At 41.2% G+C, this 19,418-nt stretch overlaps 1 protein-coding gene across 5 annotated transcripts in view; it reads right to left on the bottom strand.

Annotated features, from left to right (window-relative positions):
- MAP2K5 (mitogen-activated protein kinase kinase 5) overlaps nucleotides 1-19,418 on the bottom strand; it is a 195,315-nt gene that overhangs the window by 82,716 nt on the left and 93,181 nt on the right. For all 5 annotated transcript variants that reach the window (XR_004371552.2, XM_075069741.1, XM_032764314.2 and 2 more), the window contains 3 exons: nucleotides 6,841-6,914; nucleotides 5,857-5,907; nucleotides 794-865 (listed from right to left, as the gene is read on the bottom strand). Coding sequence is in view for 4 of the 5 variants with exons in the window: in XM_075069741.1 (XP_074925842.1) it covers nucleotides 794-865; nucleotides 5,857-5,907; nucleotides 6,841-6,914 (197 nt within the window). In the remaining variant the exon portion in view is untranslated. The remainder of the gene's footprint in view (nucleotides 1-793; nucleotides 866-5,856; nucleotides 5,908-6,840; nucleotides 6,915-19,418) is intronic.

The raw sequence follows: 19,418 nt of genomic DNA, 5'->3' as shown, positions 1-19,418 counted from the left end.
CTGGGGCCGGGATTTAAAGGGCTCAGAGCTCTGGTGACCAGAGCCCCAGGCCCTTTAATTTGCACCTGAGTCCCAGGGGCTCCCAGACACCTCTGCAGCTGAGAGTCTGGGTTGATTTAAAGGCCCTGGAGCTCCCAGCCACAGCCGGTGCACCAGGGCCTTTAAATTTTGAGAGGCCACACCTCTTCTGGTTGAGGCCATGCCCCCTCAGGACTCTGGCAGTACCCGTAAGTCCTGTAAGTTACTTTCATCCCTGGGTGTGAAACACGAGCATACGTGAAAAGTTGATCTTTTGGTGAATACCCAATCACACAGTGAGAAATCCATCCCATCTGGCACAAAGCCACAATTATCAGGCTGTCTGCAAGGAACTCCACTAGGGTTCAAGAATGGTATTTACCCAGATCAGCCTCTGGATCTCCACAGCCCTATGATGGCCCACCCTTAGTGGGCAAGTCTGCACTGGCCTTTTCAGACCTGGTATAGAACAACCCCACCGCCAGTGAGTGTAGAGATGTCCTCCCAACTGCACTCCACATACCCCGATCCCCACTCTCACTACACAGCCCTACCAAAGGGCTTAATTGGAGCATATGGGCTCTCCATACCTAGGTGGATTTGACCCACTGAGAACGAATCCATTCTAGATACAGTGAAGAAACTTAGCAGTGGCTAAGCTTATATATACAAAAGGAACTTTGTTGTATAATAGGGAATGTGTAAAAATAATCTGAATCTTAGATTTAGTTCAGTTCTTTCAATGTGACTTAAAGAGCAATCTATGTTTACATACCTCCATGAAGGAAATCCCTAAACTCCATACATCAGAATGAATCCCATATTGCTCCCCTGAAATTCGTTCAGGCTGAAAGAAAGGAGGGGAAAAAAAAAAATCTTTAGCCCAGACAAAGAAACATGCATCTCTGGGCAAATAAACTAGCTCAAAATTTTGCAGGAATCTTAAAATTCAATTTGCCTAATCTGAAAAATAATGAAGATACGAGGTTATTCATAAACATGATACACTTTATTTTTATCTGGGTTCTGCAACTACGCAAGGGGCTCTGTCCCGCTCAGACACGCCATCCTGCATGGCCATGTACCTAGTAAACTTGGCTAATGCATTTGTGCCTGGACTACCTTATTTTGCAAGAAAACCAACAGTGTACACCTGCACAATAAAGCACCATATCAGGTTCTAAGCCTCCATGAATGGAACGGATTTACTTCTAGTCCAGAGTGAGAGGTAAGGTACACCATGAACAAAAATACTGAGTAAAGGAACTGAATAGGGGGTAGGGGGTTAAAAATTAATGAGAGTGAATTAAACCCAAGTTACTTTTACAATTAGCAAGCTAATGCTTCAAAAGAGAGTCACGCGCTTAGCAATTTTCTTTTAAAACTCTTCAATTAATATATTAAACAATAAAAAAGATTTCACTCAAAACTCTTAACAGCCCATTTACAGAAATACAAGAACACTGTAAAATGAAACAGCTAGTTTTTATCTGAAAGCTACAATTCAAGCTTTTCAAGGTCAAGTACAGTGTGAAATGCAACAATAAAAGACTCCATGAGACTTCTCTCCCTGCTGTGCTATTAATTCACCTGTCTAGCCAACTACCTACAAACCACTGGCTGTATTTCTAGTCTCTAATAATCCAGAGACCTTTTCAGAAAACACACTTCCAAATTAGTGCCAGTCCAACGTGTTTGGGGATGTTTACTCTGCACTGCTAATCCCAGGTTGAGGGCTTTTATCACAGCATGAATGTTAAGTAAAGGAACACAGAGCTGTCTCTGTTATCTTTATGGATCACCATTCTAAATAGCTTTCCAGAATTACCATGCGAAAAACGTCAGCTTGTGTCAGATAGAATGCTTAGTTTATACTGAGCTACATACTTACATAAAACAAGAATCTTATTACTGTGGCCACCAAGACAATCATTCATAAATACAGTTATTCTAGGACAAGTTTACATGAGAAAGTTTTCTGGTATGATAATGTGGGTTACGGGTGTAATCTTTTTATGATATTTTTATTCAGGCAAAAGCCATAGCATAGACAAAGTTATTATACTGGCCAAAAAGTGCTTTAGCCTCTACAACCTATTTAGTTCAGGGAACAAGTTATAAGCTAAAGAGGCAAAGGGGACTATTTGCCTGTCTCGACGCTAGGAGGATTTGCCAGTATCGCTCTACCAGCATAGCTATACAGGTACACCTTTTCTAGTATGGACTATACCTTAGCCTTCATTTAGCAGCCAAATCAGATACGTAGTTCAATCTGGCCATTTTTAAATTATTTGCTTCTTTTTTATAACAGGTAATGCTTTAAGGTAGTAAAATATCATGTAAGTAACACTGAGGACTCAAAAACACCACCACCACGGAAATAGGTGCAGAAAATAGTTACATCTGTCCATCTACTTCCATGTTTCAAAGTGTCACGTAACACTGCTTTGTCTTGCGATCATATTTTCACACCAAAGCTTCTGTTCTTTAACACTGGTACAAAACGCAAGTAATTTTATAGTATCTTTTGGAGACTGAGGTATAAATTTGATGACTGGCAACAACTCACTCAAGAAGCAAAGCAATTTTAATACATGAAATCCGATCAAATATTTTATAGCTCGACTCCTCTCATTTTCAATTAACAGATGGACGCATCACATTCATCCATAAATAATAAGAAAAAAGTAATTTCTTTAATGTACACCTGGGAAGGAGAACTATAATCTGGATTTGTTCATTAAATGAAAAATACAATTTAATTATTAGAGCTATTTAAAGCCACTCTAAGAATAAGCACTGAGTTAGAGAAGTGGAGTCATTTGAAGTTTTTTTGGTAATCACAGTATTTCCATTTTTTTAGAAATTGGAGCTGTAGCAATCAGCAGGCCGGGATATCAAAAGTAATACATTTGATGTGTTTGACATTTTGCCCATACCTAATATTCTGATCACACAGTGTGGTTTAAGGCTTGTTAGGATGGTGACATGATTGTTTCAGAGGCTGAATGATGTGCACTTCTTGACTAGAAAAACACTTAGCAAATAAATGGACTCCCTGCTTGTTATCTGCTAACAAGGATGTAAGAAAAAAAATATATAAAAGCAATTAAAGGTCACAGATTTCTCCTCCTCCCTTCCATCTTCTGGAGTTTGACAGGACAAATGCCAGGCATTTTGTACTACAGTACTGTTTGCAGATTGTCCTTTGCCAAATGCAGGATCCATTTTTCTCATTTATTTTTAGATATAAGAGCAATTTTTTTTGCCAAAACTATATTTTAAACACTAGACAAGGACTCCACATTAATTCTACATTCTCATACTTCACAAAATGGGTGACTGAAACCATTTGTACAAACTTTGGCAAAGACAAATTTGTGGTAGCTTTTGCTGTATTCTCTCAATATTATTTATGCCACCACTTTCTTTGGCCTTGGCTACACTTTGAAGTTGCAGCGCTGCTGAGGGGGTTACAGCGCTGCAACTTACTCGGTGTCCACACTTACAAAGCTCAGCCAGCGCTGCAACTCCCTGTCTGCAGCGCTGGCTGTACTCCTCGTCTGCCACGGGTGTAGCGAATCCAGCGCTGGTGATGCAGCACTGATCATCAGGTGTGGACACTCACCAGCGCTGTAATTGGCCTCCAGGGTATTAGGAGGTATCCCAGCATACCTTTTCAGCCTCTCTGGTCATCGTTTCGCACTCCACTGCCCTGGGCTCAGGTGACCCGCCCTTTAAATGCCCCGGGAATTTTAAAAATCTCCTTCCTGTTTGCTCAGCGAGGCGTGGAGTGCAATCAATCAATCAATCACTGACCATGCCTCCACGCCCCAAACGAGCCCCAGCATGGAGCACTGCCGAGCTGCAGGATCTCATCAGTGTTTGGGGTGAGGAAGCTGTGCAGGCACAGCTGCGCTCCAGCCGTAGAAATTATGATACCTACGGCCAGATATCAAAGTCAATGCAATACAGGGGCTATGACCGGGACGCGGTGCAGTGCAGGGTTAAGGTAAAGGAGCTGCGGAGTGCCTACTGCAAAGCACGTGAGGGAAACCACCGCTCAGGTGCTGCCCCCACGACCTGCCGTTTTTACAAGGAGCTGGATGCGATACTTGGATGTAACCCCACTGCCAATCCGAGGATCACGATGGACAGTTCAGAGCCTGGAGAGGAGGGGGAGGGTGTAGAGGAACCCGAGAGTGAGGCTACTGAGGTGTTTGGAGACTCCCAGGAGTCATGCAGCCAGGAGCTATTTTCCAGCCAGGAAGAAGCTAGCCAGTCGCAGCCGCTGGGACTTGGTAGTGAGGAACCAGCAGAGGAGCCTGTTCCCGGTAAGAAGCTTTTATTATAAGGATGGAAATGTTTTGGGAGGAGGGGGGCTATGGCTGCCTGCAAGCATGCCTAGATGTGGAATAGCCCATTGATTTGGTCTATCACGTCGCGGTAATCTGCCTCTGTAATCTCTTCAAAAGTTTCAGCCAGAGCGTGTGCAATGCGCTTCCGCAAGTTTATAGGGAGAGCCACCGTGGTCCTTGTCCCAGTCAGGCTAACACGTCCGCGCCATTGTGCCGTGAGGGGTGGGGGGACCATTGCTGCACACAGGCAAGCTGCGTAGGGACCAGGGCGGAATCCACATAGCTGTAGAAGACCCTCCCGCTCTTCCCAGGTGACCCAGAGCAGCGAGATATCGGGGAGGTTAAAATTCTGTGGAAAAGGCAGGGATACTGTTAAGTGCTATTTCCCTGTAGCTGCTCTTTGCTTTCCCCACACTGCAGCGCTGGCCCTACACAGCTGTACGATCACAGCTGTAACTACCAGCGCTGCAAAAATGTAAGTGTAGCCATACCCTTTATTTAATTTTAAACCTAGTCTTTCCAATGGGACTAGAGTCACTTGCCACTTAACAGGCATGTTAAAATGGTAGAATCCAATCTGTCAAACCTATGACAAAAATCCCCAGAAAGAGATATCATAAAAGTTTGTTAATCTGATTTAATAGGAATGGAAATATATATATTATTTCTGTAGACAGAACACACAAGTAATCTCATCATGGCATGTAAAATTTCTTGGTTAAGTAACAGATGAAATGTACTGATTATTAAATGGATAAGCACTGCATGAAAGTGAAACACTAAGACATGCAAGTTAATGGTCTAATGGAATAATACTTTCTGTGTTGTCTAGTATAACAAAACCAATGTATGTCATTGGGGTTAACTAAGGTGGGGGCTTAGCACTTTCCACTTATCAAATTTGCACTTTCATCCTAACACATTTCGCAAACATTTTCAAATTGAACTATGAATAGATCTGATAGAAAGTGTTTTAAGCAAGCAAAGCACTTAAGCACATGTTTAGATTCACTGAAGTCAATGAGACTTAAGCACACGCTTAACTGTTTGCTAAACGGAGGCATTAGAACAGTGGTTCCCAAACCGTGAGCAACAATGGACCACGAGTGATCCGCCAAGCAAATGCTGGCTACCCCTGGAGAGCTGGCTGTTAATATTGTATTGGCTCTCCTCTGTTCCAAGCTGTTACACTGCTTTTGAGAGAACTATAAACACATTAAGGAAATACTTTCCCAGTATTACTTTTCCTTATCAGCAACTGCTGTAGCTGTCACAGAGATGCTGTGTGATCACAAGGAGGAGGGGTGTTAGTCTGTGTGATGGTGAATGGGAGCGGTTTCCATAGGACATACTCTATTAAGATGCAGACAGGAAGAAATCTGAGAAAACCCTCGATTTAAAAATATATCCTACACCATATAGAACAAAGCAGCATACAAAGACTTCTTTTGAAATGTTATTTCTGCATAAATTTACTTACCGCCATATAAGCATTTGTTCCAACATACGTCTTGGCTATCGAATTCACTAGCTATCAGACAAAACAGTCTGTTAGAACAATATAAAGATAATGTGGGAATAAAATGGGCAATTATTCCTCATTTAACCTACAATAATCATTTCTATAAATCAACTAAAAATTATGTAAAAGGGAACAAATTTATCTACAAAGGCATTAAAAATGATTAAATCTGTCTTTTCTTCTGAATGGGAATTTCAATTTAAAACAAGCACTGCGTTACAGTTTATAGCAGATAACCTTAAACAATTCCGTTAAACAGGATGCTTATAGCTTTAGTATCCCCAAACTAGTCTGATATAAAAAGTCAATTTGAAGTAGGATTGAACATACTCATTTTTCAGTCAGCTGGCTCAAGATGTGAATAAAGCCACATTCATTACTAGAACGCAATGAGCACTAAATACGCTGGAGGGACAACAGACTTTGACAACTTATAATACAACGCTGACCTTCTCTTTGGTCCTCATGTTTGGCGGAGAGAAAAGGTGGCTGCAATTCAAATCAACATCACAGCAAGCTCATGGGTCACTATCACTGAGGTTCTCCAGGGAGGCCCAAAATGGAAATTAATTAAAATTTGTGCTGCACATTGTAAAGGCCCACCACTATTGTTGCTACCAATATTAATTTTTATTGTGGGCCAGTTGGGCTCCCCAGACACGTCTCCCACTCTGCCCTCCCTTTTGTCTGGCCAAAACGCTTTCATATCGAAGCTGCATATCAATGAAGTTTGCTATTCGTAAGTAGTAATTACAATATCAGCAGTTTTTACTGTCATTAAACAATGAACAATCATATTCTGATGAAGGAAAGTCACTTCGAGATTACAAATGAATAACACTCTCCCAGCAGAGGAGAGCCTGCTGCAGGCCTATTTGTCTTGTAGCCAGGTGATTTCTATTTTAGAAAAAAGAATAGGTAAATAGCTAAGGGAGCGGATACCTGTGTGCTAACCCCAAAGTCGCACAGCTTCACCTGTCCTCGTGTGTTCACCAACATATTAGAGGGTTTCACATCTGTCAAAGAGGGACAAAAGAGGGCATTCACATAAATTATTCTGTGTATGCAATTTTGATATAAAGATATACATGCATCTAGTCATGTCAGGCTTTTAATTGCAGAGATTTTAAATTAAATCTCTTTGAGCTGTAACACTCTAGCATTGCACTACTTCCTCACCGAGGTTGGATTCCAATAATTAAACCTACATGCTAGCCTAACCCTCTTATAAACCCTGTATTGATCTTCTTGTAATTGTCTCTCTTCAGCTGCTTGGATTTCAAGTAGTGGTAACAAGATTTTAAAAAAATTATTATATACATATACTCTATATTATTGCATACACATACATATTATACACCCTCCGCACACATAACACGGTCATACACACACACACACACACACAAATATACACACATCAAATACTCTAGCAGATCCAAATAAGGTGGACCTACGTGCCTGCACAAAGCCCTGTTGAAGTCAACGTGGCTCTACCTACATGGCTCCTATGACAGACTGGTGCACTCCTCCCATGATCTCAGTGCTGTCACATAAATGAACTTCCACAATCCTATCAAAATGGACTGCTAATCCCACTCTAACAAATAAACACATCAATGAACATCATAAAATAAGACATCCTCAGTGCAGAGATTATAAAGTTGACAGTCTGTGACACGAAACAGAAGTGGTAAGATCATACTGTACATTCAACCAGTAGATAGACTTCTAATTGTTTCCTGTAACTGATCAAATGTAGTGCAGATCTTTCCATTCCAGGGATGCTGGCCAGAATACATGATAAATGGCTTGATGCAGTTCTGACCAAAAACTTGCACAGATTAAAGTATGGTGGATATGTGTAATGACTGCTTTCTCATGGCATTACGAATTTAAAGTAATAGGTTGCGTCTTTGCCTTCTTTAAAAGAAAACAGTAGCTGGGTGCAGATGGATGAAAACCAACTATGAGAGAACCTAATTTTGTTTATCATTAACTTTGGCTTTGTTTAACAGATGTTTTCTGGGTATCACAGTAGCTTGCTTAATTTGTCTTTGTAATGTAAAGTATATAACTTCAATTAACAAGCTGATTAAATGCGCCAATGTTTGGGGCAAAAAGAAAGCTATTTTTTTTAAAGGGTGGGCGCCATCAATAATTTGGTAATGTTCTCCATGTTTCAAGAGCATATTAATAAAATCAGTGTCTTTGTAATCTCTCTCCCCGCTACCCAAAACACAAAATCAGCATCATGTATGAGCTCCAAGGACACAGTGCCTATTTCACATAATCCTTATTTCAACTGCATAGATTCAGTTTGCCTCTGATACTCTTAATGATTTCTCACCGACCTCACCAGTAGGTGAGGCAAAATACTGATTTAAAACTATCCATGCAGTGGGAAGAGCCTCAGTGCTCTTTCAACCAACATTTTAAAATACATTATTTTCTAATACAAATTTTGGGAAGACTCAAGTATTGTCTGTTTGTAGCAATGTATCAAACTGTGTACAACTCTCTACTGCTGGGTGACCATTCTCAATTTAACTAGACATGCTGGAGTGTCACCAGCATGTCTCCATTATGAATGTGGAAGAAGAACAGTACAGCAGCCATAGGCTGCACAATAATCCTATTCATTATGTTTAATTGTCTTCTGAAAATATGTCAGCAGATACATCTACCTAGTTATTACATCTGCGTTGCATTCTAATGAGCTAAACAGCAGGTACAATTAAATATGCAAAATATGCTGACAGTTTGCATTACAAATTAATCTGTTTACAGCAGGAATGCATTTAAAGGACGATTGTAGTGAAACATGAAGTCTCTACATCTAATTGCAGAGCAAAGTCAATGGCTCCAAAACAGTTGTAGATATTTAAAAAAGGATAATTAACAATCAAACAAGCACAGTAACTATCTTAACAAGGTCAGACTGAATTCTTGGGAGAGGTCCCTAGTTCAGAGTCTGTGAGCAACACGGTGTACAGATGATTGTAACTGGCCAGCCAGCCACCTGCTAATGATGCACCTTACGTTCACAATACTCCTCTCCCCACTTTCCTCATATTTGACACCTGCACAATACAACCCGAGAGAAGGGTCAGAGGGCAGCAGCTGGGAGGATGTGTGACATACATAAGAGTCGAGCTGGGGAAGTGTGGTCTACGTGATTATGTGAGGATCCCAGAGTTCTGAAGGCTCTCAGGCTATTAGAGTCTCAATCTACCCACATATTTTTACCAAATGCAGTACAATGATTGGATCTGTAATACAACAGTGATTTAACAATGGCAACATTAATGTATTTTATACACAGACAGCCAAACCTTTAGTCCCTCCAGTATCACTGGCAAAGTTCCCATTGATTTCAACAGGACTAGGCTTTGGCTCTTAGATTGAACTTCAGCTTAGTCAGGAGAAGGAAGTCAGCGGCTTTCCCCACCCTTGCTGCATTCACAGCATCTAGCTGTTTTGCAAGGCACCTAAAGACGCTGCCCTTCTCTATTCTGAATCACAGGAGCCTCTTCCAGGCAATAGGCTTATATCTGGGAAGGAGGCAGAACACAGCAGCTCTGAGAAACCTGTCCCACAGTATGTTTAGGATGGTATCCATACAGCTACATTCTTCTTCAATAAAATTTTTACTAAGGGCTTGACTGTAGAGGTACCATGAGCCTACAATAAGGGACAATGCATTGTTACACTGCCCCAGGAGCAGACCCGGGGGAGACTGTGACTCAGAGTCATATTTTTCCTCCCAGTTCCCCTTCCTACTCCGTCTCCAGAGGAAATTGTGCTGGGTCTATAACCAGTGTAACATATGTTGTCCAGTATACCAGTGTTGGCCAGCCCATTTGAGAGCCAGACCCAAGGTCCCACCCAGTCCACACCGTGTTTCATTCATCTGCGTGAGTGGAGGATGTAGGGTTCTGGACAGTCCATTTCCACTTTCCATGCTGCTATCTGTGATGTGGCCCTACAGAATGTTAAATATTAACAGCTCTAATTAAGTGCTTGATCCTGAAATCCGTCTGCAGGTAAAATTCATCTGCTTGTCATTAATATTACTGTTTAGAAGTTGAAGAATTTAAACAATAGCTAAAAGGGCTCCTAAGAACATAAGAACGGCCATACTGGGTCAGACTAAAAGTCCATCTAGCCCAGATCCTGTCTTCCGACAGTGGCCAATGCCAGGTGCCCTGGGGGGAACGAACAGAACAGGGAATCATCAAGTGATCCATCCCCTGTCACCCATTCCCAGCTTCTGGCAAACAGAGGCTAGGGACATTACCCCTGCCCATCCTGGCTAACAGCCATTGATGGACCTATCCTTCATGAACTTATCTAGCTCTTTTTTGAATCCTGTTATAGACCCTTCACTAGTGCTTGCTTACTACATATGATCTGTACAGAGCATCATTACGGAGGATGAAGATGTTCTATTTATGATGTAGCTGCCTAAGCTGTTTCACCTTTCTGTAGACAAATGGAACACACGTGCTCTTACTTACCAGTTAACAGAACTGTCAGAGGGTCAGGAATCTCAATACTGAACATTTAGTCATCTTACTCCAAAGGAAACAGAATAATTACTCTGAATAAAATGGAGTTGTAAAAAATAGTGTCTTGACTTTTATTGCCTTTGACAAATACAATACTCTAAAACCCAAGGAAAACGAGGAGTGCAAAAACACCATTTTAGCTATGGACAGCTCTGAGTACATTACTTATAACAACAATGAAGCAGATGAAACAACGAAAATATTCTTTCTGTGCTGGCCTTATCAGCCTACTTCCTTCAGAGGCAACTGTTTTTCCTAAACTTGAATGGCATGTGAGAGTGCATATTTATATTTGATATATCTGTTAGGCATCGGTGCACATGGTGATAGAGCCATATAATGTATCTAAGCTAGGAAAAAAACACTGCGTATGATCCCGTGCGCACATGATCCTGAACTAGGTAGCAGCCTCTATTCTACAGCCTTGCTGGTTTCTTTGGCAATGTCGAGTCAAAATTAATGTAACCGCTGGATGATGTAGTCTGTCATTATGCATATTGTTAGTGCTATTGCATAGTGACTGGCACTGGCGACCAGCATTTACGGTTTGGTGTTATTCAGTTTCCAAATGTAGGTAAGTAACTGAACACACTTATTTTAATACTTGTTACAATAACTGTACATACCACCTGGAAAGGGTGAGCTCTGGAGTCAAGTTACACCTTGCCCCTGGAGACTTGGTATACACGCACACACAGTCACTCTAGGCTCATATACCCAGAAAGTGGAAGACTGAGTTCAGATCTAAACTTGTAAAGTTAGATTTTACTGCCCAATTTATTTACACGTGTGCTATTTGCTAAAATGTTGCACCATAAGATGTACAGGCAGAATTCAACTTATGAAAGTTCTACAACACTGCTCCCCTAGAAACGGCAAAAAAACGCTCACTTGTAGATCTGAGCAATTGTGTGCACAGAGCAATGAGGTTCCTGCTAAAATGTCACCTCTGGTAGGTGGAGGTAACCATGGGTGACAAAAGGCCACTGGGCCTAGCAAACTTGATGTATCCTAAAGGATCTTCTTCTGCAAAGCCTCAAAACCAGGAGATGCCATGGGGTGGAGAGACAGGAATTGGGAAATAGTGCTTGATGGTACACAGATGTCTCAGTTATCTGCTGCAGCCATTGTACCATTCCACAAAAGAACAAGAGAATTCAGTGAAAGTCTCCACCACTTCAATACATTTCATACCCAGGCTGGGTTTTGTGCTTCAGTGCAAAGTCTTGTGGCAACAGATATAAAGTAGCTTAGTGTATTGTCGCTGACAGCCTTAGCATTTATACACGGCCTTTCACCCAATGAACTCAAGACTTTTAAATGACAAATTAATTAAACTTTATCCTGGTAAGATACATATTATGCCCACTGGATCTACTGGTAAACTGAGGCACAAGCAAGTTAAGAAACTTGTCCACACTCACTCTTAGTCAGTAGAAGAATCAGAAACAAAAACCAGGAATCCTAATTCCTAGCCTCCTCTTTTTACCACTACAGCATTCTGGGTAAGATTTTCAAATGGACTTAAGTCCCATTTTCAAAAGTGGCTAAATCACTTAGGCACCGCTGAAAATTTTATCTAATGTATCCAGAATAAGGATTTGGAATGAGCGCTCAAATTGGAAGGCTTTGCTCACCTTCTAGATAACAGCATAATACTACAGTAGAAGGGATATAGCAATCAGACATGTATGTTGTTTGTACAGATAAAACCACATGCATGAAATATATATACACAAAAACATACTCATGTAATATTTTACTGCGTGCACGTCTCCTTAATGAGCATGCTTTACCAGAGAAAAGAAGAAATACCAGGTGGATAGAATGTATATTCTCTGTACTTTATTCTTGAATATAATGGACTTGGCTTCCTCTTTCTGCAAACTTTGACTTTGTGCAAAATTAGACCAGTTTGATTGCTAATTCTGTGCTAAATCTAAGTTCATTTCTCATTACCCTTCCATTTCTATTCTTTATCCTGAGGGGAAGAGAGAGCAGTTAGCATTGGGCCATTCTCACATCTTCCAAAGAAGTGGTATAGGTGTTAATCTTTTGTTTATGTTTGATGTGGATAATGACGACTATGACTACAGCTTTAGGTTTATTAATATGCAAACTACCACCTCATTAACCACAAGGTATGGTTTGAAGTTAAGCTGCAATATTTGCTGAAATGTCTGATCTGGAATAAAAGACTTGCTCATTATTTGTTTCCTTTGCTTTTATCCATGCTCTAGTCAGAAATTGCCATGTTTGCTGCACTGTATTATACATCTTTTTTCATGAGGACCACTTCTCCACCTGGATTATCACCACTGTGGAATTTTTTGACTCCTTAGTCCATAAGAGTCTTCTGTGTGATACATTTTATGCATGATAGCAAAGAAGTCAAGGTTAAATTTTCTTCCATTTGCCTAATGCATTAAACCCTATAAATAGCTACTCATGACTAGTGAGAAATAAATATGTATTCTGATTTGCACTTCATTACTCTGTATCCAACTGCACAGATATAGGATGTGGATGCATGCATGCCCACTTGCCCATACGTGTTTATTTACAATCAAAGTCCCTTGAGGGAACACTGCTGGACTCTGTCAAGTTACTTAGCGTCCCATCTGTTGTTTTATAGCTTATGTATATATATTTTCAGTTTGAGCAAGCTAGGAACAGATCAAGCCCAGCAAAATCTGAAGTGAGAAGAAGGATGAGTTTGTGTGTTTCTCTTTGGACCAGATGTAGCTCATGCATTCCAGAAAGCACCAAAGCACTTTCCATTCCAAGTAACCTATCAAGGCGTAACCAATATTCAGTACACCTTTTAATCAAGCCAATGAAAGTTATGGAAGATGGTGTTGGAGAAGTCACAGTTAACTGGGTAGGAAAAAAATCTGATTCAGCTTCTAAACTCAAAGCAGAAGATATTACATAAGGCATAAAATATTACATTTACAGTGTCTGTGCTTGACTACAAATATTGGTTATCTGAAAGACCACCCATAATTCATTAGGCAGACAACTCATTTTAAAATGAATGTTTAAAATAATATTTTGCTCTATTTCACCAGTGAAGAGGCTAAGCAATGGCTTCTCACACTCACTTCATGAATTGGCCATTATGGGAACGGTTCTAATGTAAGTGAACTGGCATTGTTTTGTACATTGGGAATTTTTCATTTGTATATAGCAGCTTTTGCATCTGTTCCATTCGCTCTTTGCTCTTGAAGGAAGATAAACTGTTAATTCCATGCTTTTGAGGAAACTCAGAATGAAGGGTAACAAAGAGTTGGCAGTTTTTCAAAGAGACACTATTAAGGGCCCCAAAACAAGCTATTTCAATGGGTAGAAAACATAGAAAATGTGGCCAAAGACCACCTTGGCTTAACCACGAGATCTTGCATGATCTAAAAAATAAAAAGGAGTCACAAAAAATGGAAACGAGGACAGATTACAAAGGATGAATATAGGCAAACAACACAGGAATGCAGGGGCAAGATTAGAAAGGCACAAAATGAGCTCAAACTAGCTACAGGAATAAAGGGAAACAAGACAACTTTTTATCAATACGTTAGAAGCAAGAGGAAGCCCAAGGACAGGGTAGGCCCACTGCTCAGTGAGGAGGAAGAAACAGTAACAGGAAACTTGGAAATGGCAGAGATGCTTAATGACTTCTTCGTTTCGGTCTTCACAGAGAAGTCTGAAGGAATGCCTAACGTGAATGCTAATGGGAAGAGGGTAGGTTTAGAAGATAAAATAAAAAAGAACAAGTTAAAAATCACTTAGAAAAGTTAGATGCCTGCAAGTCACCAAGGCCTGATGAAATGCATCCTAGAATACTAAAGGAGCTAATAGAGGAGGTATCTGAGCCTCCAGCTATTATCTTTGGAAAATCATGAGGGACAGGAGAGATTCCAGAAGACTGGAAAAGGGCAAATATAGCGCCCATCTATAAAAAAGGAAATAAAAACAACCCAGGAAACTACAGACTAGTTAGTTTAACTTCTGTATCCTGTCAATCATGTCCCTCCTTCCATCTTTCTCGTTTTCCCAAACTTAAATAAACCCAATTCTTTGTACAGCACTTAGCCTTCAATTAGGGGTCATGTTTTCACCTGACACCTTTAATCATGATAATCTTGTTGCTTCACTCCTTCTGGACTCTCCAATTCCTATCCCAACAAATAATTTCTTTCTTGAAATAAAAGATGCATATGCCCAGCTGAAAACGAACAGACTATCTTTCCACCAGGTTGAGGGCTAACCAGTTGCAAGAGTAAGAAGCGGAAAGAAGTGATTACTCATATCTATGCTCACATAGCTTCCACCCTCTTATAATGCATCTGTCACAGGAGCTTCCGGCACTACCCGGGCAAATGCTCTGGAACTGCCCCTCAACAAAGCACAGTCAGCCGACTTTTGGGAGCCTCCTCGTCTCTTTGAGCAGACTTCTTCAGGGGGTCAAGAAAGCTCACCAGCTTCACTTCCTGGGTCTGACCCTTGGAGCGTCAGCATATGCCCCTGCCGTCGCCGCTCCCACAGTGGGAGTCTCTGCCCCAGGCTGGGTCCTAGGAAGCCAGAGGTCAATGCACATACCCCTACTTGTTTGCAGTCAGATTGGTGACTCTTAGCCAGCCAAGTAATACAGAGGTTATTAGATTGACAGGACACGGGTCTTAAAACAGAGCTGTAGGTACAGAGAAGGGACCGTCTTAGCCAGGTATTCTAGGGGGGCAGCGAACCAGAACACCTACGCTTCAACGTCACTCCCATCCCATCACCAGCTCCAAACTGAAACGCCACCCTCCAGCCCTCCTCTCTGGCCTTGGTCTAAGTCTCTTTCCAGGCAGGAGGTCACCTGACTCTTTGTTCAGTCTCCATCCATCACACCTTTAGCATCACCAAGAAATTGCGGGGGTATATGGGAGGGCCTGGGCATCACGTTTGAGGTACGACCAGAGTGTACGGACCAGACACTAGAAGGCAACTAGCGGAATCCTACACAGTATTGCCAGAGGAATTTAAGAAACAAGTCCCCTTTTCGATCATGCAATGGCTCATCGAACGCAGAATCACGTTTGGCGTATTTTTTTTGCAAACAGTGTTCAACCTACACTGTGACCTTGCATCATTTTAAGCAAGCTTGTGTGACAATCAGCTATATACTCCTAGATCCCTTTCTGTCCGTATGCTTTCTCCTTACTAAGAACAACCAGTCTTGTCGTCTGTTATGCTGATGAAAAACAAACTGATTTCGTTCACTCCCATGTCCTATGTGGAGGTATTTAGCATTTTGTCTTTAATTACAACTTCAATTCGTTGTTTACCATCTGATCCATTTCTCACAATTATGCGGCGCCTCAAACACTATTCATGATCTGAGAATATTAGTGACCCTGTCCTAGGTACAAAGCGAAGTTGAAAGAGTCTTGCGGTAATCGAGCGGCCAAACTAAAAAGTGTACTATTCTATGGGCAATTCTAAGGTGCTCTGGCTACACTCAAACTCCAAAAAGCAACTGCGCCGCAGGCGGCGCTCAGCCAAGCAGCAAGAGTCGCTTTAAAAACTTGCGAGTGTGTCCGTAAGGCGCCCATCAGCGCTGGGAGAGACACTCTCTACCAGACTCAGGTACTGTTTTACTACCTTACTTGCAAGGGCCGCCCTGCTACGAACGGGATTGGCTTGCAGTGCTGGGAGCCGCGCGCTCGAGACCGCGCGAGGAGGCTGGGGCACCGCTGTTAGCAAACACTGCAGCGCTATTTGCAATCGCTCGCCATATCATTGACTGCGCTCAAGCGGTGTGTTTTTTTTCTCATCACCTCACCTGAGCAAGAAAAAGGAGGTTGCCGGCAGTGCTTGTTGTTCACTAACACAGATAGACATAGCGCGGCTCGTATACTGATCTATGTCCACCCTGCAAGGGTACCAAACACACAGCAATAAATTCATGACCGACGCATTACACCCTAATTTAGAGATATCCAGAGAGGCAATTTAAAGAAATTATAAACAACAACTCCATGGAACAGAATGGCTCAATACAGTGCCAATAATTGATGCTTATATATAGGTTCCACGCAAAATGAAAGCCTCAGGAAGGACTTAGAGAGCTTACAGTTAAAAGAAAAAAAGTTATAATTCTCCTAGGTCTTTCGTTTCATTCATGGAGACAGGAGTCAAAATGTAACCCAATCCTCCGGTGGCAGTTGCTTCCCGCGAGGAAATAGGTTTATTTTTCTCTTCCAAGTCATAAAACTGAAGTTTATATGCAATAGCGAACGCCCTATGTTAAAAAACCCTAGCTTTTTAAAAAGTGGTGGTCTCAGAGTCTAGTATTCCTCCAGTCCTTGTTTCCCCTTTGATCATTCTAACTTTCTTGAATAGAAATGAACTGAAATTAAAATCCTATGAACTCATCTAGTCAAGGCAAAGTAAACGTGCATCCCTCTACTCTATTCCGGTGCCAGCTAGAAGAGTGATACTTCGATACATCTCTCAGAGAAGATATTCTTCTATACTCCCCTATCCTGCATTCACCAGTGGTAGAATGCTTCTCATCACAGTAGGTAGAGGATAAAATCTAGAAAGAATGCTAATGACTTCGTATATATCAACTATGTTTTATGCATAAGAGTTTAGATATTTGCGTTAAGCTACCGAGTTGGCTGGGACCATTGTTTTCCACATATTGGATCTACATAGCAACTGGAAAATTATTTAGAAGAGTTGCGAGCTTTACGTATATGTATTACTAATAATATCATATCATATGCTGCATATGTCAGAAGTTATTTCCTATCTAGCTCCACCATGTGGAGGTGGTCCCTGATGCCCAGAGACCCATTGCTTAGTCTTTTTCAATTATCATATGTACACTTAAAGCGTATCTGTATAGCACTCTTTGTGCAGTTCTATCATGTAGCACAGGCAGCATCCAAGCACTTGAGGTGCGGTACTGAGGAAGGAACAGAGAGGGGGGAAAGTGCCCCATAATCCGTGTCACAGATGATTGTCAAGGCTCTTCACACGATAAATGTCAGCGTGAGAGAGCTATCTGACCGTAGGGTATCGAGAGAGAGTGAACTTTTGACTACTACACCACCATTATTTTGTGGGCGTTATTTGCAATGCGATAGTGAATTGATGATTATAGCCCGTGGACTTATAGCTACTCCAATCAGAGCACAGGCCTGAAGTTGCTCCAACCCAAAGTGGGAGTAGAGAGCCGCCCTGGAGGGTAGACATATTAAGGGAGGAGACACTGAGGAGAAGAATTCGTGAAGGGGTCACGTATCTTCCAAAGTCGTGTTTGTATGTACTGCAGAAAGTCAGTACAACCCTTACATCGGCAGTTAATGGTAGATACACAGGGAGAGAGTCATATAGGGAAGAACAGAGTTGCGACGAGCTATTGGATAGAGGCATGAGAGACTGCAGAGATTTAGGGATAGTGTCTTGCTTAACTTTAAATTGTGATTTTCCATAAATTTCTAATGACTGTTGTTGGAGAGTATATTACTCCTTGCGAGTATGCATTGCTAATCATAATTCTCAACTCGCTAAGCTATATGTTTCTAATCCTGAAGTAATGTTGTGAGATGACTAATAGACACGAATGGGTCTGTATTGAGATATATAGAAACATGTTGTTTATGCTCAACCGGCCTAAGTTGTTGAATACTTTAATTTTCACCTGGAGATATTGAACAGGACGCGTCCCGATCCTCGAACAAAAAGACCTCTTCTTCCCTCTTGCCTTAAGAATATAGTGACAGATATCAAATTTCTCTACTTCTCAAGCAACTGCTCCTTTCCAGCAGTGAACCATCTTATACATACTCTTGAGTACCACTGGAGTCTCAAGGGGTGAATTATAAATCATTTGTGATATCTGTAACATGAAAGGTTTCAGATAGCACCGATAAAGGCAACGATTTAGCATAGGGCCAAGCAACATGAGTATGGTTTGAGAGAGAAGTAAACCTGCTTGCAAAAACAAATTGCAAAGGGCCAGTCTTGAATCCCTTATACTTTGCCCGGCTGGGGAGTAGTTAGAACAATAGTCCCTTGACTCCAAGAGGAAAACTTGTATAATTTCTCCCCAATGTGAGTTTCCTATCTGGTCCTAACCAACATGGCAATAAGGAAAGGTTTTTTTTCCTCTCTCTCTATATAATGAAGTATTTTGCAATATATTTTGCAAAATAAACATTGTGATTCAATTGAATCTCTTCAGCAAGCTGTGTTTAGGCTGTATGGGAACTTTTTACGGAAAAACCCATGGTGCAGCAGAAGTGATCTGGCATAGAATTTAACAGACCCTCTTTCCCCTCTAATCACTACTGAGGGAGTGTTCCAGACTACCAGAAGCAATGCGGTTAAGTGGCACAAGTCTGTGAGGGACCTTTCAGAACATAATATATTCAGTCACTTCAGTTTTTCCGCAAGAGAAAGAGGTGTTCACCCCAATGTCTCGGGTCAGAATTCTTATCTGGGTAATCATGTTTTACCTTACATAAATTCTCCTGCTATTAAACCAATAAATTTTATTCACTTCGTATTCCAAATTAGTAAACAGCTCTGTAGTGTGCTGTTAAATATAAATATCACGCTTCTACTAATGTAGCTCGCTGAACTTCTGTGGTGGTGGAATTCTTAACTACCAAGAAGGTGAAAGGCTTTGGAATCTGGATGAACAGTTTTTATATAATTAGGATAGACAGATATAAACTATAGGAACTATTTATAGGAAGATGAAGTATTTAGTGCTCCACGCACCGGCCCTTTTGTTCTATCTTGTTCAAAAGAAGATGAAACTTTCCAGATAATATAACATCATATAGGTAAAGCTCGGGTGGCGTGATAAGAGGCTAGAGGCAAATCATTTATCTTCTGGGGGCTTAAGATCTCTGTCATAGTCGGAGTATGGCCCTTTATCATGAATGATCAAGC

This window comes from Chelonoidis abingdonii, chromosome 9, assembly GCF_003597395.2.
Source record: "Chelonoidis abingdonii isolate Lonesome George chromosome 9, CheloAbing_2.0, whole genome shotgun sequence".
Classification (NCBI taxonomy): Eukaryota; Metazoa; Chordata; order Testudines; family Testudinidae; genus Chelonoidis; species Chelonoidis abingdonii.
This window is presented reverse-complemented; position numbering and strand designations above follow the sequence as displayed.